Raw genomic sequence first — 19,009 nt, forward strand, 5'->3', positions numbered from 1 at the left:
AAGGACGCGTAACAAGCGATCAACTACAATACGTTAAATGGCGTGTTCGGCGCAGCTCAAAGTGCCCGTTCCTCGCTGCCCTCGAGACAATGGGCGCTTATGCAACGGCGCGACCCTGCCTCCAATCTTGCCACTGACCCACATCCCTCGCGCGTTCGCCTTACAATCGCCACACCGTAATAAGCTCATTTACCGTTGCATTATTTGCGACACACAGTGCCGCTCTTATCGCTAAGTTGCAAACACTCATTTCGACTTCGATTTAAGTGTTTTTTTGCAATTATTATTGTTTTTATTATATATGGAATCTCTTGAAAACTAAGAGAACCGTGTTTATAAGCTATTGACAATGTTGAATAATTATTGGTAACCACGTGTATAAAAAGCAGAATTGGCAATAAAACCATCGACAATATTACATTTTTGTATATTTTGTAAAGATTTGACAAATAAAATGTAGTATCCGGCGCTTCATTTGGCACGTCGGTAATATCATAGCAAGCTGTATGTAAAGTATATACTTAACGAGTAATTAAAACCAAATGATTAATAAAAATTAATATATATCATGTGTAAGATCTAAATGTTAGGTATTACTTATTTTTTATTATTTTAGAAACAAATGAAGTGTTAGTTGCGCACATGTTTTTACGTCTGAAAAACTATTTTAAAGTGTTTTGTAATAACGCTTGGTATGGTAACTATTGTAAATATTAATATAATAAATATATTAATAACTGCTCCAAGTTATAACTAGCCGTCGTTGCGAAGCTTCAGTTTGTGAAGTCAGAACTTTTGAATCCCAGATCAGCGGTAAGTAAAATCACACAGACATTATCATGCACGTCGACTGCTGGATATAGATCTCCATCGTATACTTCCAATAGGACCGTCTAAAAGCGACCTGCACGCAGCTTCTTCCGACCAAACCGTAATGCGGCAAATATTTTTCTCGAAACCAATTAAAACAAAATTGTTATTATATAAATATGGAATGTGATCTACGTTCGGCTTGAGTAAGCTATATATAGATAATGTATTGATAAGAAATATTTTAAATTATTTAATTACCATAATTACCGGTGCAGCGTGTATGAAATTTACATACAAAATGTCTCTACACGTGGTAGCATTTTGAGTGCGGCTACATGTACGAGTTATTTATAAAGTAATATTTTGAAAGGCCTATGCTTTGCAATGCGCGTTTATCGGCCGAAATGGTGATGATGATAATGATGATGAGAGCATATTTAAACATTATATTGCAAAACAAAAAATTACAAATTTTCTTTGAACTTGAAATCGAAGAAGTGAAAATATTCAGAGAGAAACATTAAAAGTACTTGTATGTACAATGTAAAACAATAAAAAACAAAGGTCACACAAAAATATACGGCGCTAGATGTCGACCTTAACCGTTTGAGCGGCTGACGTGCGACGTGCGAGATAAGGGGTTTAAACGCCCACCGCATCGCCTAGCTCCCGAGCACGTGTCTTTATTATTTATAGCTCTGGCAAGTGACAAACGCTGAATGAACTTTTCTTTTCGAGACGAGAGTGCGGGCGTGTGCGTGTCCCGGTGTCGATGTAGGCCACTGCCAAGGTCGAATGTTTAATATAAAGTCTGGCGCCGGGACATTAAAATGGTCGGCCCCTCCCGGGGCGGGCGCGGGTGGCAGTCGCAATCGTTGCACTCCGTTATTTATTATCTAAAGGCATCCCCCTACTCAACAGAGAACTTAAGAACAATTAGTCCTGCCCTGCCAGCTTTCCTTGCTTACGTAAACGCTCTTTGCTGAAATTTTTTATTCCGATTATCATTTTCTACCATAAATCTTATTCAACCTAATACAGTCTGGAATCAGTCTACATAACAAATATTGCTCTAAAATAAAACGTATTCACGAACAATAAAATTCATCAAATGGCAATATAAATTTATACGAATAATGTGAGAAAACTAATAAAGCAACAACAGGCGCTTGCAATGCGACAATAATAATAATGCACTGATAACAATAAACTGCAGGGACAGCTGACGAGATAAAATTGAGGCATCCCTGACCTATTCCAGCGACGAAACTCGTGACCAGTGATTACCGTTACGTTCAGAAAATGGACGGGGCCGATACAAACAAATAGGAAATATCCGAGCTAGTAGACCCGACTCTGTAACTGTATTACTACTGCTGTTAAACAAATATAAGAAACAATACTCTAACGCTTGGATACTACGTTAGTGCTTTTGTAGTTAGTATACATACGTAGATGCATTTGAAAGTGTAGGTCCATACAACATACAACATTTACTTAATTTTTCTATAGTAAGGTGAATAGTTTTGAATAATAACAGACACAAATTACGTGACCCTTGTCTGCATCAAAGATAAAAAAAAAATATTTTATTTTTAAAACAAAACGGTGGCTGATGAAGATACGAATTGATGTTAATATAAAAATAACTGCTCTTAATTGTTAAAAACAGAAGCTTTGTGACTTATCTTATATGGATCAAATTTAAAATCCACCTTGGGTTCGGTGTGAAAACATTTTATTAACTAACGTTGTTTTCACAAGTTATTTAGATAGTTTAATAATTTTATAATTAACTGGATATCCCCACCCATTGCGCATGGGGTAAAATATACACAGAAATATTAAATTATGTTATCTAGCTGTCAGAATATCTGCTCCCACAACACTTACTATTTCATTATGGTTGCAATTTCGTAAAATTCGTATCTGACCTCTACTCAGTGAAAGTAAAATTCCTACCAAATTTTAAGTTTATAAGCCTTATGGTTCCAAAGACATCGTGATGTGTCAATACATAAGCGGAAATCCGTATACATAGATAGAAAATGAATAAGGAACGCCAATACACCCCTGTTTTATTAACTTTGACGAATACTTTTAGCAAGTGTTACATTTCTAGTTGGTGTCAAGTTAAGTCTGCAACAGGTTCGGAAGAAATGCCTCAGACCTGAGAAGAACAGGAGAAAAGCAGAAACTCAGAGGGACCGTATTTTTTAAAAATAATGTTTTTTTTTTAAAGATACATAATAAACATATAAATAACCCCGAAGGCGAACACGTCATTCCCAAGGTGTGCTATCTTCTATGAAGTCATTTTCAGTGTAGAAACCGTTAGCGCACAAATGATTGGCTTTTCTGTTTAAATATGGTAATTGAAATTTTCTGAATATTATTTGGGATCCTACTGTAAAAGCGTGTACATATTGACAAGAGAAAGATTTGGTAAATCTCTAAAGTCGAGCCTCAGGTACTCCTCAATGAACCTTATTATATAAGGGCAACCTTTATTTAAAATAGGATTCTCATTCTTAAATCATCAATCATTGTGTGAAGCAAATGCTAAAGCTAACTGCTTTTTAATGTGGGATTCAGAAACAACACGGTGGATCTTCGAGATGTAGGTAAATATTTACAATTTAATCGGTAAAAATGTTGAAAAATGCAGATGATTGCCGACATTAAAAACTATCATCGCCTACCAACGCGAGTGTTTATGAGAAATACTTCGAGATCTACTATTACAAACATTCAACACTCAATAACAATTATCATACTTGTCTGGTAGAGGGGTTTCCCTATTGGATCACGGCCAACAGGAAGCTAGTATATTAAAATACATTTCACATAATAAAATTAGAAATTTACGGCACATGTTTCCATTGCGCCGTTTTACAAAAAAATTCCATGTGTATTCAATCTTTTATATACACGAATTCATCTTTAACAATTTAAACATTTATGTTTATGTTTACTGATTGTTTTTATTTGTACTAAAACTTCGCAATTAACCAGGATTGTTGTTTCATAATCACAGGAAGATAGCCCCAAGTTATCGGACATAGAATCATTAAGCGATATTGAATACGGCAGACTTAGTTGCTGAATATGCACTGTCTAATAGACGTAGTGATTAGTAAGTAAATTAGTTAACAACTACCGACAGCAACTGATAGATTTAATTAATCTTTTTATAGGTAGTGAACAACGCTGAAACAATTATAAATATTTTGTAAACAATAATCGTACGCCATCAACCATTTGGATCGGCAATTTACGTACGTATATTGAAAATCTTTCAGCGCTATGATAAAGTGATATCGAGAATCATGAACAATCTTCAGAACATCAGAAACGAAATCGTGCAAGGTTACGCTGGAAGCCGGCAGCCGCTCAATGACAAAGCCCCGGCCGCGCCCGCCGTTGCCGGTGACATCACGCGACGTTTACGTGCACTCTCTAATTCACCAATTTATCGCTCTCCGTCTTTGCTTGCTCTTCAGATATACCTAGTCCTGATTCTAACGACTCGGTCGATTCGATTTTGTACACGGAACTCAAATTTAGAATTTTCTTTTCATTTGTTTATTACGTGAACGTCGATAGTACTACAGTAGTTTAAAAATAAAACTAATTATTACATTTGAACAGTTTTCAATGTAATTATTTTGTAACATTTGAAAATGGATTACTTTAGAGCAATAACTAGACGGTGGTTATCTCAGCGTTCGATACCGCCGCTGACAAACTTATGATCGTATGTCACGGAGTCGATTCCCGAGGTACAGTCTTTATATAATTCACACTTGGTACATTAATTATATAGAATTGCAACTACTTACAAACATACCGTAATTCCCCACTGTGATCGCCAACCCGCCCGCCAAGTGTGGCCTCTTATAGTAATCTCTCCCAAAGATATCTTTTTTGGAAGAGACCTAAGCCCTGCCAGTTGGCGTCTGTGGCCTAAAACATCGACGACTAACTAGTTCATCACGTTAATATTTAACATAATATGCAATAATTGAGTAATCTCAAAATGTTGTAGGCGTATATTGCTGAGAAGTGGTTGTTCGGAACCACTTCATCTGATGTTTTTCAAATTTACCACGTGGAGCCCTGCGAGCTCTTAGATGCGCGGAATTAAATACATAGGTTGTATAAATGTTTTGATATCAGAGCAAGGATTCGGGTATTGATTATTAAAACATAATAGTATGTATACTTAAAATAACAGCCGAAATATTTTTGTACTGAAATGAATATAAAAAAATAACGAAGTACATTTGGTAGTACCATAAAAGATAGTGATGCAACTGCGTAGTTGTACAAACAAGCGTGTTGGGAGGCATGCAGTTTTAACGTCAGCGTCTAACCACGTGATGTGGGAAATACAAATATCCGGGCGAGATTGTCTAGGGTCGGGATCCACAGGTCACCAAACGTAACTAACGAGCCGTTGATTGATGCTAACGTTGACACCGTTGCGTCGGGCTCCGGGGTCGGGAGGTCAATGTCGCAGCCGCAACGCAAAAGATAACAAAAGCTTTTTCTTTTTAACATGTCATGCATGCATAAGTTTTCATCTTTTTATATGAGTCGTTGTTACGTTACGTTTCTAAATGATGTCATTTGTACTTTTGCGGGATACAACCGTATCCCCAATTAAGTCTGTAAGCAAAAAAGATTACTCTTTTCGATATGACGGTGACTGTACCTAACTACCGTGATACCTAGTGCTCGGCATCTTAGGTAGAAATTAATATTTCAAAGTCTTTTTTTAATAATCTGATTATTCTTCTTTCGCGAACCGTAAAGACGTCGAATCAGAAATGATCAATTGAATGCAACGACAATAGTCCCAAAAATTTGAGTAATTTTTCTGACATAATTTTTTGTGAAATACAGTGAATGTGATGTATGTATATGTGAATTAAGTAAGTAAAAGAAAATGTGAGATATAATTATGGCCACTCACTCGCATCAGCACGAGTGAAGCGGGCAAGAGAAAAGGGAGGCATATCGAAGGAATTGCCCGGGTCCACCGTCGCGGCGGTAAAAAGAGCTTATTAAACTTCTTCCCTACAGATTGCGTTACAATTTATAGGTAAATGAAAATTTATTAACAAGCTCCGAAGGTGGTCGCGGGCTACAGTCGGCCGGAGTACTAGCCGCTACAGACCCTTCCCGGGTCGCCGCAGTAAAGCGACCCTTTTATGATGCGCCCTGCCATACATTCACATTAGAACAGGCGATCTAAAACAATAACATCCCAAGGAAAACCCCGATAGGATTCTCATTCAAGTCATAAACGAAACTTGTTCGTCGTAATGTAGCGGGAGAATAGCTCCTATACATTTGGATATTGACATGTAGTGGCGCTCGATCTTTTCAGAGAATTTCGCGTACTCAGAAATATATGATTAGTTATCACCTATAACTTTATATTTTATACACAGTTCCGAACACAATATTGTCAGTTTTATGTGTAATAAAATCATCATCGTTAGTGCCGAAAGTAAAATTACAAAACAAATAATAAACAATATGCAATATCAAAAGTTTCTTGGTAGTGTAATAAACTGGTACCTAATTTAGATTTATTTCTTATAGTGATTCTTTGCAGCTGAAAATTAATATTTTGCTAAGAACTAGGTTATAAATTCAAGTCGATATTCTTTCACAATTTTGATGAGTTTGTTGCTATGGCTACTATAAACCAGATTCGGATAGCAAAATCAGACAGATTTTTTATGTGGTCACTTTTGGAACATTGATTGATACAGCAATAGAGAAAATCATTCTAAGCTCTATTATGAATTAAAGTCACTAATATAACTATAACAGGACACTTTTACAAGTTTTTGTTCGAACTTTTGGTATGGGTAATATGATTATTTTTTATGCAGCCTAGATAAAACTATAACCGATATATTATCCTGTAGCGGACCGCAAATAACTTGCGGAATTGTAGTCTTTAGTGTGTCTTAATATTATGCAAGTAATTTCTACCAAGAAAAGCAAATATAGAACGTTTTATTCTTGAACAGTGCACAAATTTCCTGTACAAATGTTAAAGTATAATATGAAGCGAGCATTCTCTACGGGCAGGCGTAAAGAAGTAAAGTATGTAAATAGACGTCATTAAACGGAACGAAACCGGCGGGCGCAGCTAGGGTACGGCGCGACCGGCGAGCGCACGCGAACCCCCGCCGAGGAGCGACATGCGAGTCTCCACTTTACTTTGTGGTAATGCATTTCTTGTTGCGTTTTGTGAACTAGCCGCCCAAACACGTAAAAACGAAACATTCCGGTAAAATGGCGCCGACAAATTGTACTTTAAATAAATAATTAAATAGCTGTACGACTTCGTGCTGCCAAAAGTTATTGGTCTGTTGGAGTCAATAAACATAACAACTATTTCCTAGTGATCAATTTATGTATGATATAATTGCTGTCTTTTACTAAGACATTAAGCCTTAGTAAAGTTAGATAATAGGCAAACTAATAAATAACTTTTCTACCTCGAAAATTTCTAGACAAGTAATAATTTGATAATCTGATAACGATATTTTTTGAGACTTTGTTTGGTTTTAACCCATATAAAAATTTTGGCTGCTGGGGCCTTAAGGTTCTGCCGCGGAGACCTCGCAAGACCTCGCAGCCGTCCTGATGGAGGCGCGCTTCCAACTGGTAATTTTGTAAATCTATGGGTGAGGCATTGGGTTTGCAGCGGACTACGACTGAAATTATGATGTTTGAGAGTTAGAGTGTAGTTATGTCATAACATGTTATTTTTATTATTTTCCTCGCAAGCTTTTCAGGTTATCTCTCTTATTATTATCTCTTGCTCATACTTATATCGGTTTATCGCCATGTATGGAATTGGGTAAATTTAGCTGCGATCGTTGGACACGTGGAGAACAAGACTCGGGCGGCACGGTTCGGGACATCGGGTCCAGTTTTACAGCCTCGTTACCGGCGATGCAAAGTTTTTACGGTGCGATTAAACCGCCCACTCGTCCGACCTACGGAACCCGTAATTGGAGTAAATCTTTTTTTTTATTACGGCCCTCACTAGCGACTATATTGATATTACCAGCATTTTGCAAGCGAGCGCAGGAAAGAGGTCCGTAAATAACCGTTGAAATTTTCGTGCCGCTTTCGTTATTTGTGACACACGAGTAATTAGCACTTTAATATCCGTAATGGAAATAAAATAGTGTGAAAAGGCTCGATCCGGGCGCGTGCAGAATATTAAAATGAAAGTATAACGAATGCGGTCGCGCGCATTCGGACCGCGGGCGCGCGCATTATCGGAATCGGACCGCAGTAATTACATCGCAGCCGAATGCGGCCGCCCACTCCATCCATCTGTCCCAACGACTGCCTAAATAAAATATACGTCCGCGATAAAATTTTATCAATGTAAAATAAATTATTCACATTTCCCAAACATCCAATGCAATTAAATGCGCTACTCGCGCGGCAAATTTACTGTACCAATTAATTATTACTGTAATTATTAATACAAAATAGACTTTATTATTTATTCCGAAGGTTTTTGTACAAATGATGGATGCCTATGTACAGGGATTTTATTTCATCAAATTATTAGTCGTGTCTCTCCTTTTTACAAATGTAATACAGTTATGGGAAATGAATAACGTAAAATAGTAGCTCAGGACCGTTGTGATGTGCGGGTTATTTTTTACTTTTCGGATAATAACAGGATAATTATCAGAAAAATTAAAAATTATTAGTCATCTCAGAGGCAGTGCAAAAGTTTATGTTATAAGCCGTGAAACTATTATTTATTGACATTGTGGCAGTTCGTTTCGATTCATCTTTCCCTGTTGTTAAATGGGTTCATTTTATCTCCTGAGGGTTTCCTTTTGTCGGCCTACGTACTAGACTAACTATAAAAAGAATCCAAGCGCTACAAATGTTATATTTTAACCGATAAGGACCAAATTGAGGTCAATTTCCACAGTCACGATTCTACTGGCCGCGCGGGGCCATAAGACTTTATTTTGCAAATCCGACGATTAGCCGATACGAGAAGGTCTGATAACTCGAACGCTAAATAAACCGTCGATTTCCACGCGAATTGCCCACTTACGGGACTAAATTAAACCTAATTGTTGACAATATACGTATCGGCAAGTTATCTCGATCGTGTTTATTGCATTAGTGCTCTGTAGCGACTTCGCGGGGGTTTCGATTTTGTCATATAGTCGCGAGATATTATTTAGTTTTATAGTCTACAAAAAATCACATTGGTTCATAACTTGCACATTTTATTATAATCATCCGAAGGCAAGTTGAAGTGTACACTTCGTGATTAATTTAAAAAAAATATACGTGTAAAGTCACAGGTCGAATGCAACAGCATGAACTATAACAAATAAGATTGTACCCGTAGATAAAAGGTACGTTGCTAAATGTCGCGATTGCCTCACGCTGTGACCCGCTAAAGAACAATTGAAACAATATATCGCAAGTAAATACTTGACTTTTGCTTTGCATCAAATCATATCATGCCCCAACAACTCAGTTTTTAATTCTAAATTCGCCAGTGCTATTAAACTACATGTATACTAAACCAACAAACATTACCGCGCCGAGACTCGGAATGTTGAGAAGCCAAAGTTCAATCCCGCGTATAACTAATCGATGTAAATAATTGAGTAGTAAATTACGTGACCGCGATAGCAAAGATCGCGAAGGGTAGACTTGAAGTCTACTTACAGACATCGTCTCGACATTGGTTACATTCAGTTTATGTACAACACTGTTGTTGCTTTATAGCACTCGAGCGGTGGCGCAATCCCGCGCGCCTCGTGTCGACTTTTAGACGAATTTCAGCGAAAAATTTTCGAGTAAAATATATTTGCTTTGTTTTCACGTGCAAACGCGCGTCGCCCGTCGGCTGATTACGCCCTGCTCTGTTACTGTCATTCATTTGCGTCTGCAGAGTCCCACTCAATCTCGTTCATTATGAACGTACTGGGAGCGAGTTGTCCTGTTCGCCGTTTTGTACATATAAGTACGTAAAACACATTTTATGTAATTACGTGAGTTATTTCAGTAAGTACGCCACGCAAAGAGTACCGAGTGAACAATCGCGTGATGAAAAGCTTTTACAAAGTAGCGTAAAGTTTATATATTCAGAATAAAATCATCAAATTTGTTTTTAGTGCTACTAAAATTGTGAGTTAAAAAAATCATGGATATCATGGAGATTTTCGAAATATAAGACATGTCCCGTTAGGTCGGTACACCGTGTAAGTACACTCTGAAACGACTTCCTTTGAAGAGAACTAGTAATCTAAGTTTATTTGTTCCATAATGCCAAAATAAAACGTCAAATATACAATAAAAACATTTGTTTTTGTATATAGAACATTTGTATGCAGTGAACATTGGTATATAAAAACATTTTAAATTAAACTATAATTAAAACAACGTAAATATGACATTTTTTTTAATTTATGTGTATTGTTTTAAATTACCATTTAAATTTCCATACTTAAAGTTGTACTCTTATTAACACGAGACATACGACTTTTCATTTAGTACAACCAAAAGAACTCTCGTTTCATATAAAAAACATCTCGTTCAGTAACATATGCCGGGCATTAAGTTACGTAGAAAAGGCATCGTGAGATAAGAAAGCGCGCAAAGGCCTTTAACTTTTACAAATTTACAAACGTAACAGCGAGCCCTCGTTTAGTCCCCGGTGTACTTATTCAAAGTACATTTAGATGTAATCGACGGTAGTATTTTAATTACAAAAAAATCTCCTGTTTGTGTATTAAAATTATTTTGTAATATGTATAGCGAGCGAATTGCGAAAACAAAAACTGAAAAGCGACTATATTAACCCACCAATCCAATAATTATTTCAACCGCAGGACGTCCACAGCTGGACATAAAGGCCTCCCTTCATTATTTCCAATAACACTGGTTGGGCGCGGCCGGCATATAACATTTTCAGACTACCTTAACGAGGTAAACTGTCCACCACGTGAGTGGGACGTTCTCTACGCTGCGCTTGCAGGTCCGTGGTCTCCACTACAGAACCTCAAACCTTCAACAACGCTTCTCTGTTGCGAGCGCTACAATATTCATTATTGCAATTTTTCCGAATGACTAGAGATGCAAAGCCTGTTACAAATATACCACAAGACGATGTAAATTATATGACTTGGTTAAGGGCAATTGAAAAGGTCGAAAAAAAAAATTAGATAATTACGAAACCATTAATAAATATTAACTTGAATAATTAGTAAATACTACAAATATACTAGAGGTATCTAAGCAGAATATTAAGACGCAAATAAATTTAGAAACACAATAAGCAAGCTACATGTAATAAGTGTTCACGTATTTTGTTTAAATCTCGAGGAAATAGAACGGCATTGTCTAAATTCTATCACTATCAGAGGCGCGAATACTTTAGCGAAATATTTTAGACATCCACTAATAATCTAACGAACGTTTTTTGGGGAGATGAAATTAGGAAATATTACGTGTATCAGTATAATACAAGTTGTATGTTTTAAAGTAAACAGTTTATACACTAATATAATACATATACTAATCAATTTACAGGAAAACATGTTGATGTAGATAAAGTCGTGAAAATTTTACTTTTATTTTTTTAAATTTTACTGTTTAAAAGTATCTTTACCTTAAAGCTCGTCGATTAAATTCAAAGTCATAATGTCATTGTTTCATTTGCTTTTTCTATACTTCATTGATTTACAGCCTTTTAACATAATTCAGAAAGACATTATCCAAATTTCCATTACCATTTTCAAGTATAGATTAGTTAGCATTACTATTTTTAGAACAGGCCGCAAGGGGCGCAAAACATATGTCCGCTGGGGCCTCCGGGTTCTTGGAGACCACGGACCGGCAAACGGGGGGTAGATGTTTCATCCTTGTGAAAAGATGGGTAGACAGACGACATAATTAAGGAGGTCGGAACAGGTCACTTCCAACTTATCCTCCTATTCGAAACATATGCAAGTAATGAAGGTCTTACGCCTAAAACGACTATAAATTTTCTAAAATGATAATAGAATTCCACGATTACTCAGAACGATCTTTCTAAACATGAAGCTAGCGAATACAATACTGCTGCATCCTCTTTTCCAATCAAATAGTTTTACATTTTTCATTTAAATTATAATTGCTGATGTACACGTAGATAAAGTCGTGTTGGAAAATTAAAAAGTAAATTGTATTTGATGCCTAATTTCTCAAACGAATCACGCAAATTATATCATAAAGCCTTGCGTTCTCACTAATTTTATTCTTTAATTGAATTTTATATTAATACTTACTACTTCTGTTTGATAATAATAACCACTTTTCGAGGCGATCGAAAAAATCGCCTCTTGTTCTCCACAGTGCATTTCATTGTTTTACATTTTTATTAGCTACGATCATGATTTTAACAAATATAGAAACAACGTTTATATAATGTACAAATTAAAATTAGTAAACATTTAGCTAATATTTTTCTTATTATTTAGTGACTTGAAAGAAAGCATTATAATAACGATCCGTTCGCGTGTGATTAACAATTAAAGCAATGTATTTAATTTTTTAACAATCGAAGAAATACAATTCCAACTCGAGCATCAAACATGACATTTCGTTAAATAACTTGCATCGCGAGACCGGAGGGGTCCGTAATAGGGTTGCGCGATTGCAAAGGCTGCATTATCCGGGCCCCTCGCGCTGTCCGTCCGGTACATTCATTACAAAAAGCGACACGTTGCGACGCAGGCACCGGTTTAATAATTCCACTCGCTTCTCCCCCGGCCGGGCCGTAGACAATGCCTAACGGTATCAATCAACATCAAACAGCCCCGCTCTATCTCAGCGTGCGACGTAGGGTTGATGTTACCGAATTTCTAAGCGACTGTACACTGGGTCGCCCGTGAAAACAATAAGTAAAGGAAAAAAATGCTTAAGATTAGAAAAAAAATACCATTAATGTTCAAGCCGATAATTAGAATAAAATATGCGCATAAATATTATATAACTAAAGAGCAATTTTAAATATAACAGGTCAACAATAATTAAAATTAAATATATGTTAATGCTCGACGACTCAAACTACAATAAATTATCTTAAATACATTAACACAGAAATCTTATTTATATCTTATAAAGATATCTTTAAAAAGATCTCATCTTAGCAAATTCAGCGATATATTCATTAATCGAATGATTTGAAAAATTTCCACGTCTGAATCAAGTATATATAATACAAAGATAACAATAAGTTTATACGCTCAATGATGTTTATGTGGTTAAAACTGTGACCCCTATCACAACGAAAAACTTGAAACAGTTCAAACCTCAACTGTGCGCGATAGGTGAACAGAAAGACAGTCCGAACCAACTTGTACATCTCACGCAAGGCTTAGGCAATAGGAGTAAAGCGAATCATGAGTGCATTAGTGTAAAATATGCGAGGATATCTTAATATCCATTCTTGCTTATCAATGTTTAGTCTTTTTGGTTTTAAAACTTTTAGAGGCTGGCGGATATCGCATCTAGAAGATACAAATTCAAAAAAATCGTAAATTGTTCACACCTTTATATAAGACAAAACAAACGAAGATAGGAAATATATTTCAACAGATGGGCCATAAGATGATTTTTAGTGAGAAAGTAGTCGGTCTTAACACTACGCCAGCCCAGCGCACACTAACGGGCCGGTTCTTTAATATTCATGATCAGAACATAAGATGGTATCATTACATATTTCTTAACAACATGAACTTAATCAACTCGTAGTTTTAAGTTGAAGGATGCGCCATTATAGGAGAGTTCAATCTGAATTCAGTTACTTTCAAATCGGGCTCTTTCGAAATTCCTCTCTTAAGAGACAAGTAGGCAACGTAATTGTCCTATGTGGATTTATCCGTAAGTACGTGGTGTAGCAGTAATAATTTTACAGAAACGATACCGTCGGCTTGTCAAGACAATCTGAACCACTGGGATATCTCTGATTTGGCCAAAACAGTAATTTAGTAATAAATGTTTTTGTTATCCCCAAGTTGAGTCCCCCACTCGAGCGGACTGTCACATGCAATTCTTTTTATCGTGCCCGTCCCAATGCATGCACGGTACGCCGGCAACCGGCGCCGCAGGCAGTGCACCCTTCTAAAATCATACATCGCTTTGATCTGCACTCTGCGCCATGGACAGCTAATGCCTTTTACTGCAAGCGTATCAGATTTTATACGCTCCGAGATAAAATCGAACTTCAGTAAAACATTTCAGCAAAAAAGATGTATGGTATCCCACTGTATGACACACTAGAAAGCCGTAATGCATGAAAGAATTAATACTCAAGTTGTCTATTTTGTAATGGAGCGAATAAAGGCGTTTGAAGTGATCGCAACAAATTCTCAGTAAATTAATTAGTAACTGTTAAATGTTAAAGTAAGCCGGCTGCCCTCTCCTTACGGGCCCCGCCTTGCGATTCACTGAAATATATCACATTAAAAAACGTCTTAAGTCTGGTTTCGCTGAATAGGAAATTGCTTACATTTTTCACATGAAAACAATAACGAGCTATAAATAAAATTTATTCACGCCCATGCCAATGGGCGCTCGTAATAAGTGTGCCTTTGTACAATGATAACTTATGTTACCAAAGCAAGACAAAGAATTTTTAAGGAAACTATTAATTTTAATAAATAATCACACGAAATGAAACAGAATAATATTTTTTTTTGTTTTGAAAACAGACTAGGTTCATGTTATTTTGTTATGTATGAAATAATAAATATTAGATTAAATTCAATTATAGTCCCTGTGATGTGTACGGCACAGAAACGTGGTATCTCGTTCTGGCCTCACAGGCAAGTTCACAGCTGTTCAACGAGCAAAGGAGAGATCTGTGCTCGGGATTCGTCTGCGAGATCCAATCAGACTGCGATGTATGCAGAGCCTAAATTTCTGTGCGACGACTACGCATCCAGGAATAGACCAAGTCATTATATTAATAACATCAGTTCTGGTTCCCAGTTCAGGAGAGTTTTATGGCCGTGTGAAACAAACGTTACCGGACGTCGGTACTAATCGTGCAACTTAAAAAACTATAAACCTCTTTTCTTATTTACGCTATTACAGAACGGGTAAGTGAATATAATTATTTTAAAATTAAACCGGGTGAAACGAGTGATTACCTAAGGGTGAGTGATATAGCTTTCAAGTACCAAAGCTAGAATTAGTTTTGTTATATAGTTAATCAGCTATTTAATTCCTTTTAAAAAAGGCGTACCTACTTAAACGCCACTTACAAGACCCACCACTAGTCACGGCTACATTGAAATTACTCCGTGACGCTGTCTAGAGCCACGTCGTTTTAAAAAGTTCCGTGCAAAACATTTTTCACGGACAAAATGATGGTTGTAAAATGGCAGTTTACGCCTTCTGTCCCCGGCGAGCAATTCCTATCCTCACCAAATTTACAAACACTGGAGGTTATGTCTTGAAAAAAATATACAGCAGAATAAAAAGAAATACTTTCCTGTTCTCTTTTGCAAATAATTAAAAAGAAATTCTCGAAACAGAAGTCACACACACACAAAAATTAATATTTTCGAGGCGGAGAGGAGGATGGTCCATAATGAAATGGATATTTTCATCCAAAAACTTACCGAATCGGGATCGTGCGCGTTGGGAGTGGACGGTTGTGGAGGCCTCGGAGGCGGCGGGTACCCCTGCGAACAACGAAGTAAAATAATATACAACGAACAAAAAACACAATTAGGGAATATATTCCGTAACATAAAATGTAAAATAAATAACATTTTATAAGAACTTATATCAACCTTTAGACACGTTAATTACCCCTACTTAGAAACGAGTTTTTTCTTCTAAAACAAAGCGTGAACTTAAAATTTCAAATTAGCCACCAGTTAAAGACGGCAGCGTGAAAACCTGTCAATATTATTTATTGGCCTCAACGTTTTTAATATATTTTGGATGGTATTTTACTATTAATATTACGCAAGCACGTTGCACGGCGCCCACGCAACAAATCGACCTTGATTGTGGTTGGGGCCGAGTCCGGAAAAAGCAATTAAAGGCGCGCTCGGCGACGTCTTATCCGATGACTAACGGAGAATGAAGTGCCGTTCTTGAAATAAAACTTTTTTCCATATCGGAAAATCCATCGGCGAATGGAGAGCACTATGCGAGGCTGAACTTATCGTCATTCTCAGACGCTGGAGCACTCGAGATGAAATTTGAAACATGCGCATATTAACTCGGCGTCGTCGCATTCTTCGTGGAAGAGGAGAAATAAATATTTTTAAGATCCCAAATGTTGTGCTATTATATTTGTATTGAAATTATCCTTGCATTCAATAAAATTATCTCTTTATCGCATAACAATATTTAATGAATACCGACGTTTTAATATGTTGTTAAAAATTAAATTGGAAGATGTTTTCTAAACAACTAACGCAGTAGTCTATAAAATATATATATATAGTCTCAGAATATATAGTAAGTGACGGGTTCTATTATCGAAAGAGAGCGACTTGGTGTTTACAGAGGCAGAATCTTAGAACCAAAAATGTACTTGGCCTTTGGTTTACGGGTTAGCCTGCAAGAACAATTCCTTTTAAAGTAAAAGGAATATAAGGATGAATTAAAATATACTTAAAAGAAATAACACAATGATCACAAGTAGTCAAAGTTAATATATGTACCAGGCACTAATACGTTAGTTTAATTTTCCATTTTAAAAGGCAATGGACGCTCAGTTTAATGTTCCCCTCAGCTGTAATATATTTCTTAGGGCGAGACGTTGGAAACAAGTTGACCGGCTCTAGTCGTCGGTTCCTTGCAGCTCGCGCTGATATCTCGCCTCCGACACTAAACGCTTAAACATACAACTTCACAAAGGCGGGCGGATACTCGCTCATTCAGTTTTATTTTGACTTGACGTCAGAACTTTACCGAGTCGGATTCAACTTTATATTTATCGTCTTTCGTATATGAAGTGTAAATAGAAGTCTGATTTGCATTACAAAATAAGTAATGAAACAAACTGAATATAATTTTACTTTTAGTCTTTTAATGACCTTAATTAGGATGCATTTTTGCAGACAGTTGGTACGAACCAAATTTCATTATATGTAGATTGCCAATATGCTCTTGTAAGATATTTTTAATTTAATTCATAACAATGCCCATGGTTGTACACATTTCGCTGACAGACAACTCTTATCTAACTACCATGTTCCCCACAACCAAGATGTCAGTTTCAGCGGTCGCTATTGGAAGACGTTCTCACAAACAAATCATCACCCAAATGATTACGACCACGGTTGAATCCGCTGAAGTAGTTTTAAACATTACACCGCCGAAAGTTCCTACCCCGAAGTCTATTTGCAGAGTGACTGTTGCTGAATGAGAGGTCAATGAAAATATATAACGATGCTAAAACTTAATTTTTATATTGTTGCTTATTATTTCCTACGCCTGTTCCATTTTTGAATTCTTACATTAATTTGTTTAACATTATTAAAAAACTGGCTAGTTGTAAAAACTTTTAGTATCCACAAGAATGACTAACGTTATTTGTCGGTCAAATTCATCAAACATATAATACATTTCATTGTTATTATAATTTACCAATTCAGAATAAACCGAAGCCATTAACATTTTACGTGAGCCCGTATTACGTACTCGGTAATAATCGCAAATGCCAGATGATGAATCAACATTGTTATTTGTGCATTAGTTATATATAGAATGTAACAAGCGTTATCTCCACACGAGAAGGCCTTCGAGATAAACAGAGTCGCGAACGCGAAACACGTAACGCTGCCAACCGGAACAAGTCTGCAATCACCGGCTGCGGGTTTTGCGAAATATTAATCCCACTTTGTTTAGAGGCAGCCCTACGCACGCGCGCGTCCGAACCTCCGCCAAATGTTTGTTTTTATTAAATATTCGAAAGTCGGGTCATCGGCCCCATCCCGACAAACAGAAATTTTCTTCTGTTAATATTTCTAATTGTGTATATTTTTCGAACGCTTTACAGCGACGGCTATATCCAAAGAAAGGAATTAATAAAGACAATAACAATTATTTTAAACTGTCCTGTTTTGTTGTAGAAATGAAAGTTTTTAACACAAGCTTATGCACCATTGTAGACCTAACTAGTATAAATTATAACGTAATAATCTACATCACCAAATATCGCGAAGCTCAAAACTCGGGAACATCTCGATCAGTTTTCCATTTATTTTAAGAATGAAATTGAAATATAGCAGGCGGAAAAAAGAATTAAAAAAAGTATTGATACTTGTTCATAAAAACTCATCCGTAGCTGTCAAATATTTGTAATAAATCAAGAACAAAAAAGGCGTGTTAGGGTGTAATAAAAAAACATCGAAATACAAAACTTAGTTTTGTAGTAAAGCATTGTTTATCAACAAAGTGATAACGTAGTTATATAGATTTAATTGGTTTATTTTTTCTTTTGAGACTACGACAATTCGAGGTCATTTAGTATAAAATTAATCTAATGCTTGTGATACAGGAATAAGTATCCCAGTACATTTTTTCTCAATAATATTATCGCTTATTTAGGTAGAGTAAAAATTAACAATTTTATTTAACACGTCCAACACAACAAAGACTACAGAACAAGGTTTAAAGAAAATCTTTAATAATTACATACATTAGTATGTAACGTAAATTGGTTTGAAAGTGTAAACTTTGATGTATTTTTTTGGTGTTTGCCACAAAAGCGTTTAATTTTTAACGAAAAAATCAAACATTCATCTCGTCAAAAATATATACAATAAATAGTAACATATTTCGTTCCTCATTTAACAGAATGCAAGAATAAAAATAAAGTAAAAATTATAGTAATAGTCTTAAAACACAAAACCAGACGACTCCCGAGAGAAAAATTAATTCTCCTTTTTTTTGCGAGCGCGGATTATGGCGCTGTAGAGAATTTTGAGGCTCGTTAATTCGCCATCGTCGCAGCCGGGAATTAAAGTTGACTGACGATTAAAATAATAGTGAGAACCGCTGCTTTTAAAACTGCCGCAGATCAGTCAGTTAACTTTGTATACAGTTTCATTTGTGCACAATGACTGGCTATGGGTGTAATAGCTTTGGAGGATTGAAT

General features: G+C 36.3%; 1 protein-coding gene across 7 annotated transcripts in view; it reads right to left on the minus strand.

Moving 5' to 3' along the window:
• The window catches only part of osa (trithorax group protein osa), a 101,507-nt gene that overhangs the window by 48,368 nt on the left and 34,130 nt on the right, over nt 1-19,009 (minus strand). For all 7 annotated transcript variants that reach the window (XM_068763713.1, XM_068763712.1, XM_068763711.1 and 4 more), the window contains exon 4: nt 15,510-15,572. In XM_068763713.1, the coding sequence (XP_068619814.1) occupies nt 15,510-15,572 (63 nt within the window). The remainder of the gene's footprint in view (nt 1-15,509; nt 15,573-19,009) is intronic.

The sequence above is a fragment of the Battus philenor genome, unplaced genomic scaffold (genome assembly GCF_028537555.1).
Source record: "Battus philenor isolate CCGP_79_NKW_IND1 unplaced genomic scaffold, ilBatPhil1.0.hap1 SCAF_18, whole genome shotgun sequence".
Classification (NCBI taxonomy): Eukaryota; Metazoa; Arthropoda; class Insecta; order Lepidoptera; family Papilionidae; genus Battus; species Battus philenor.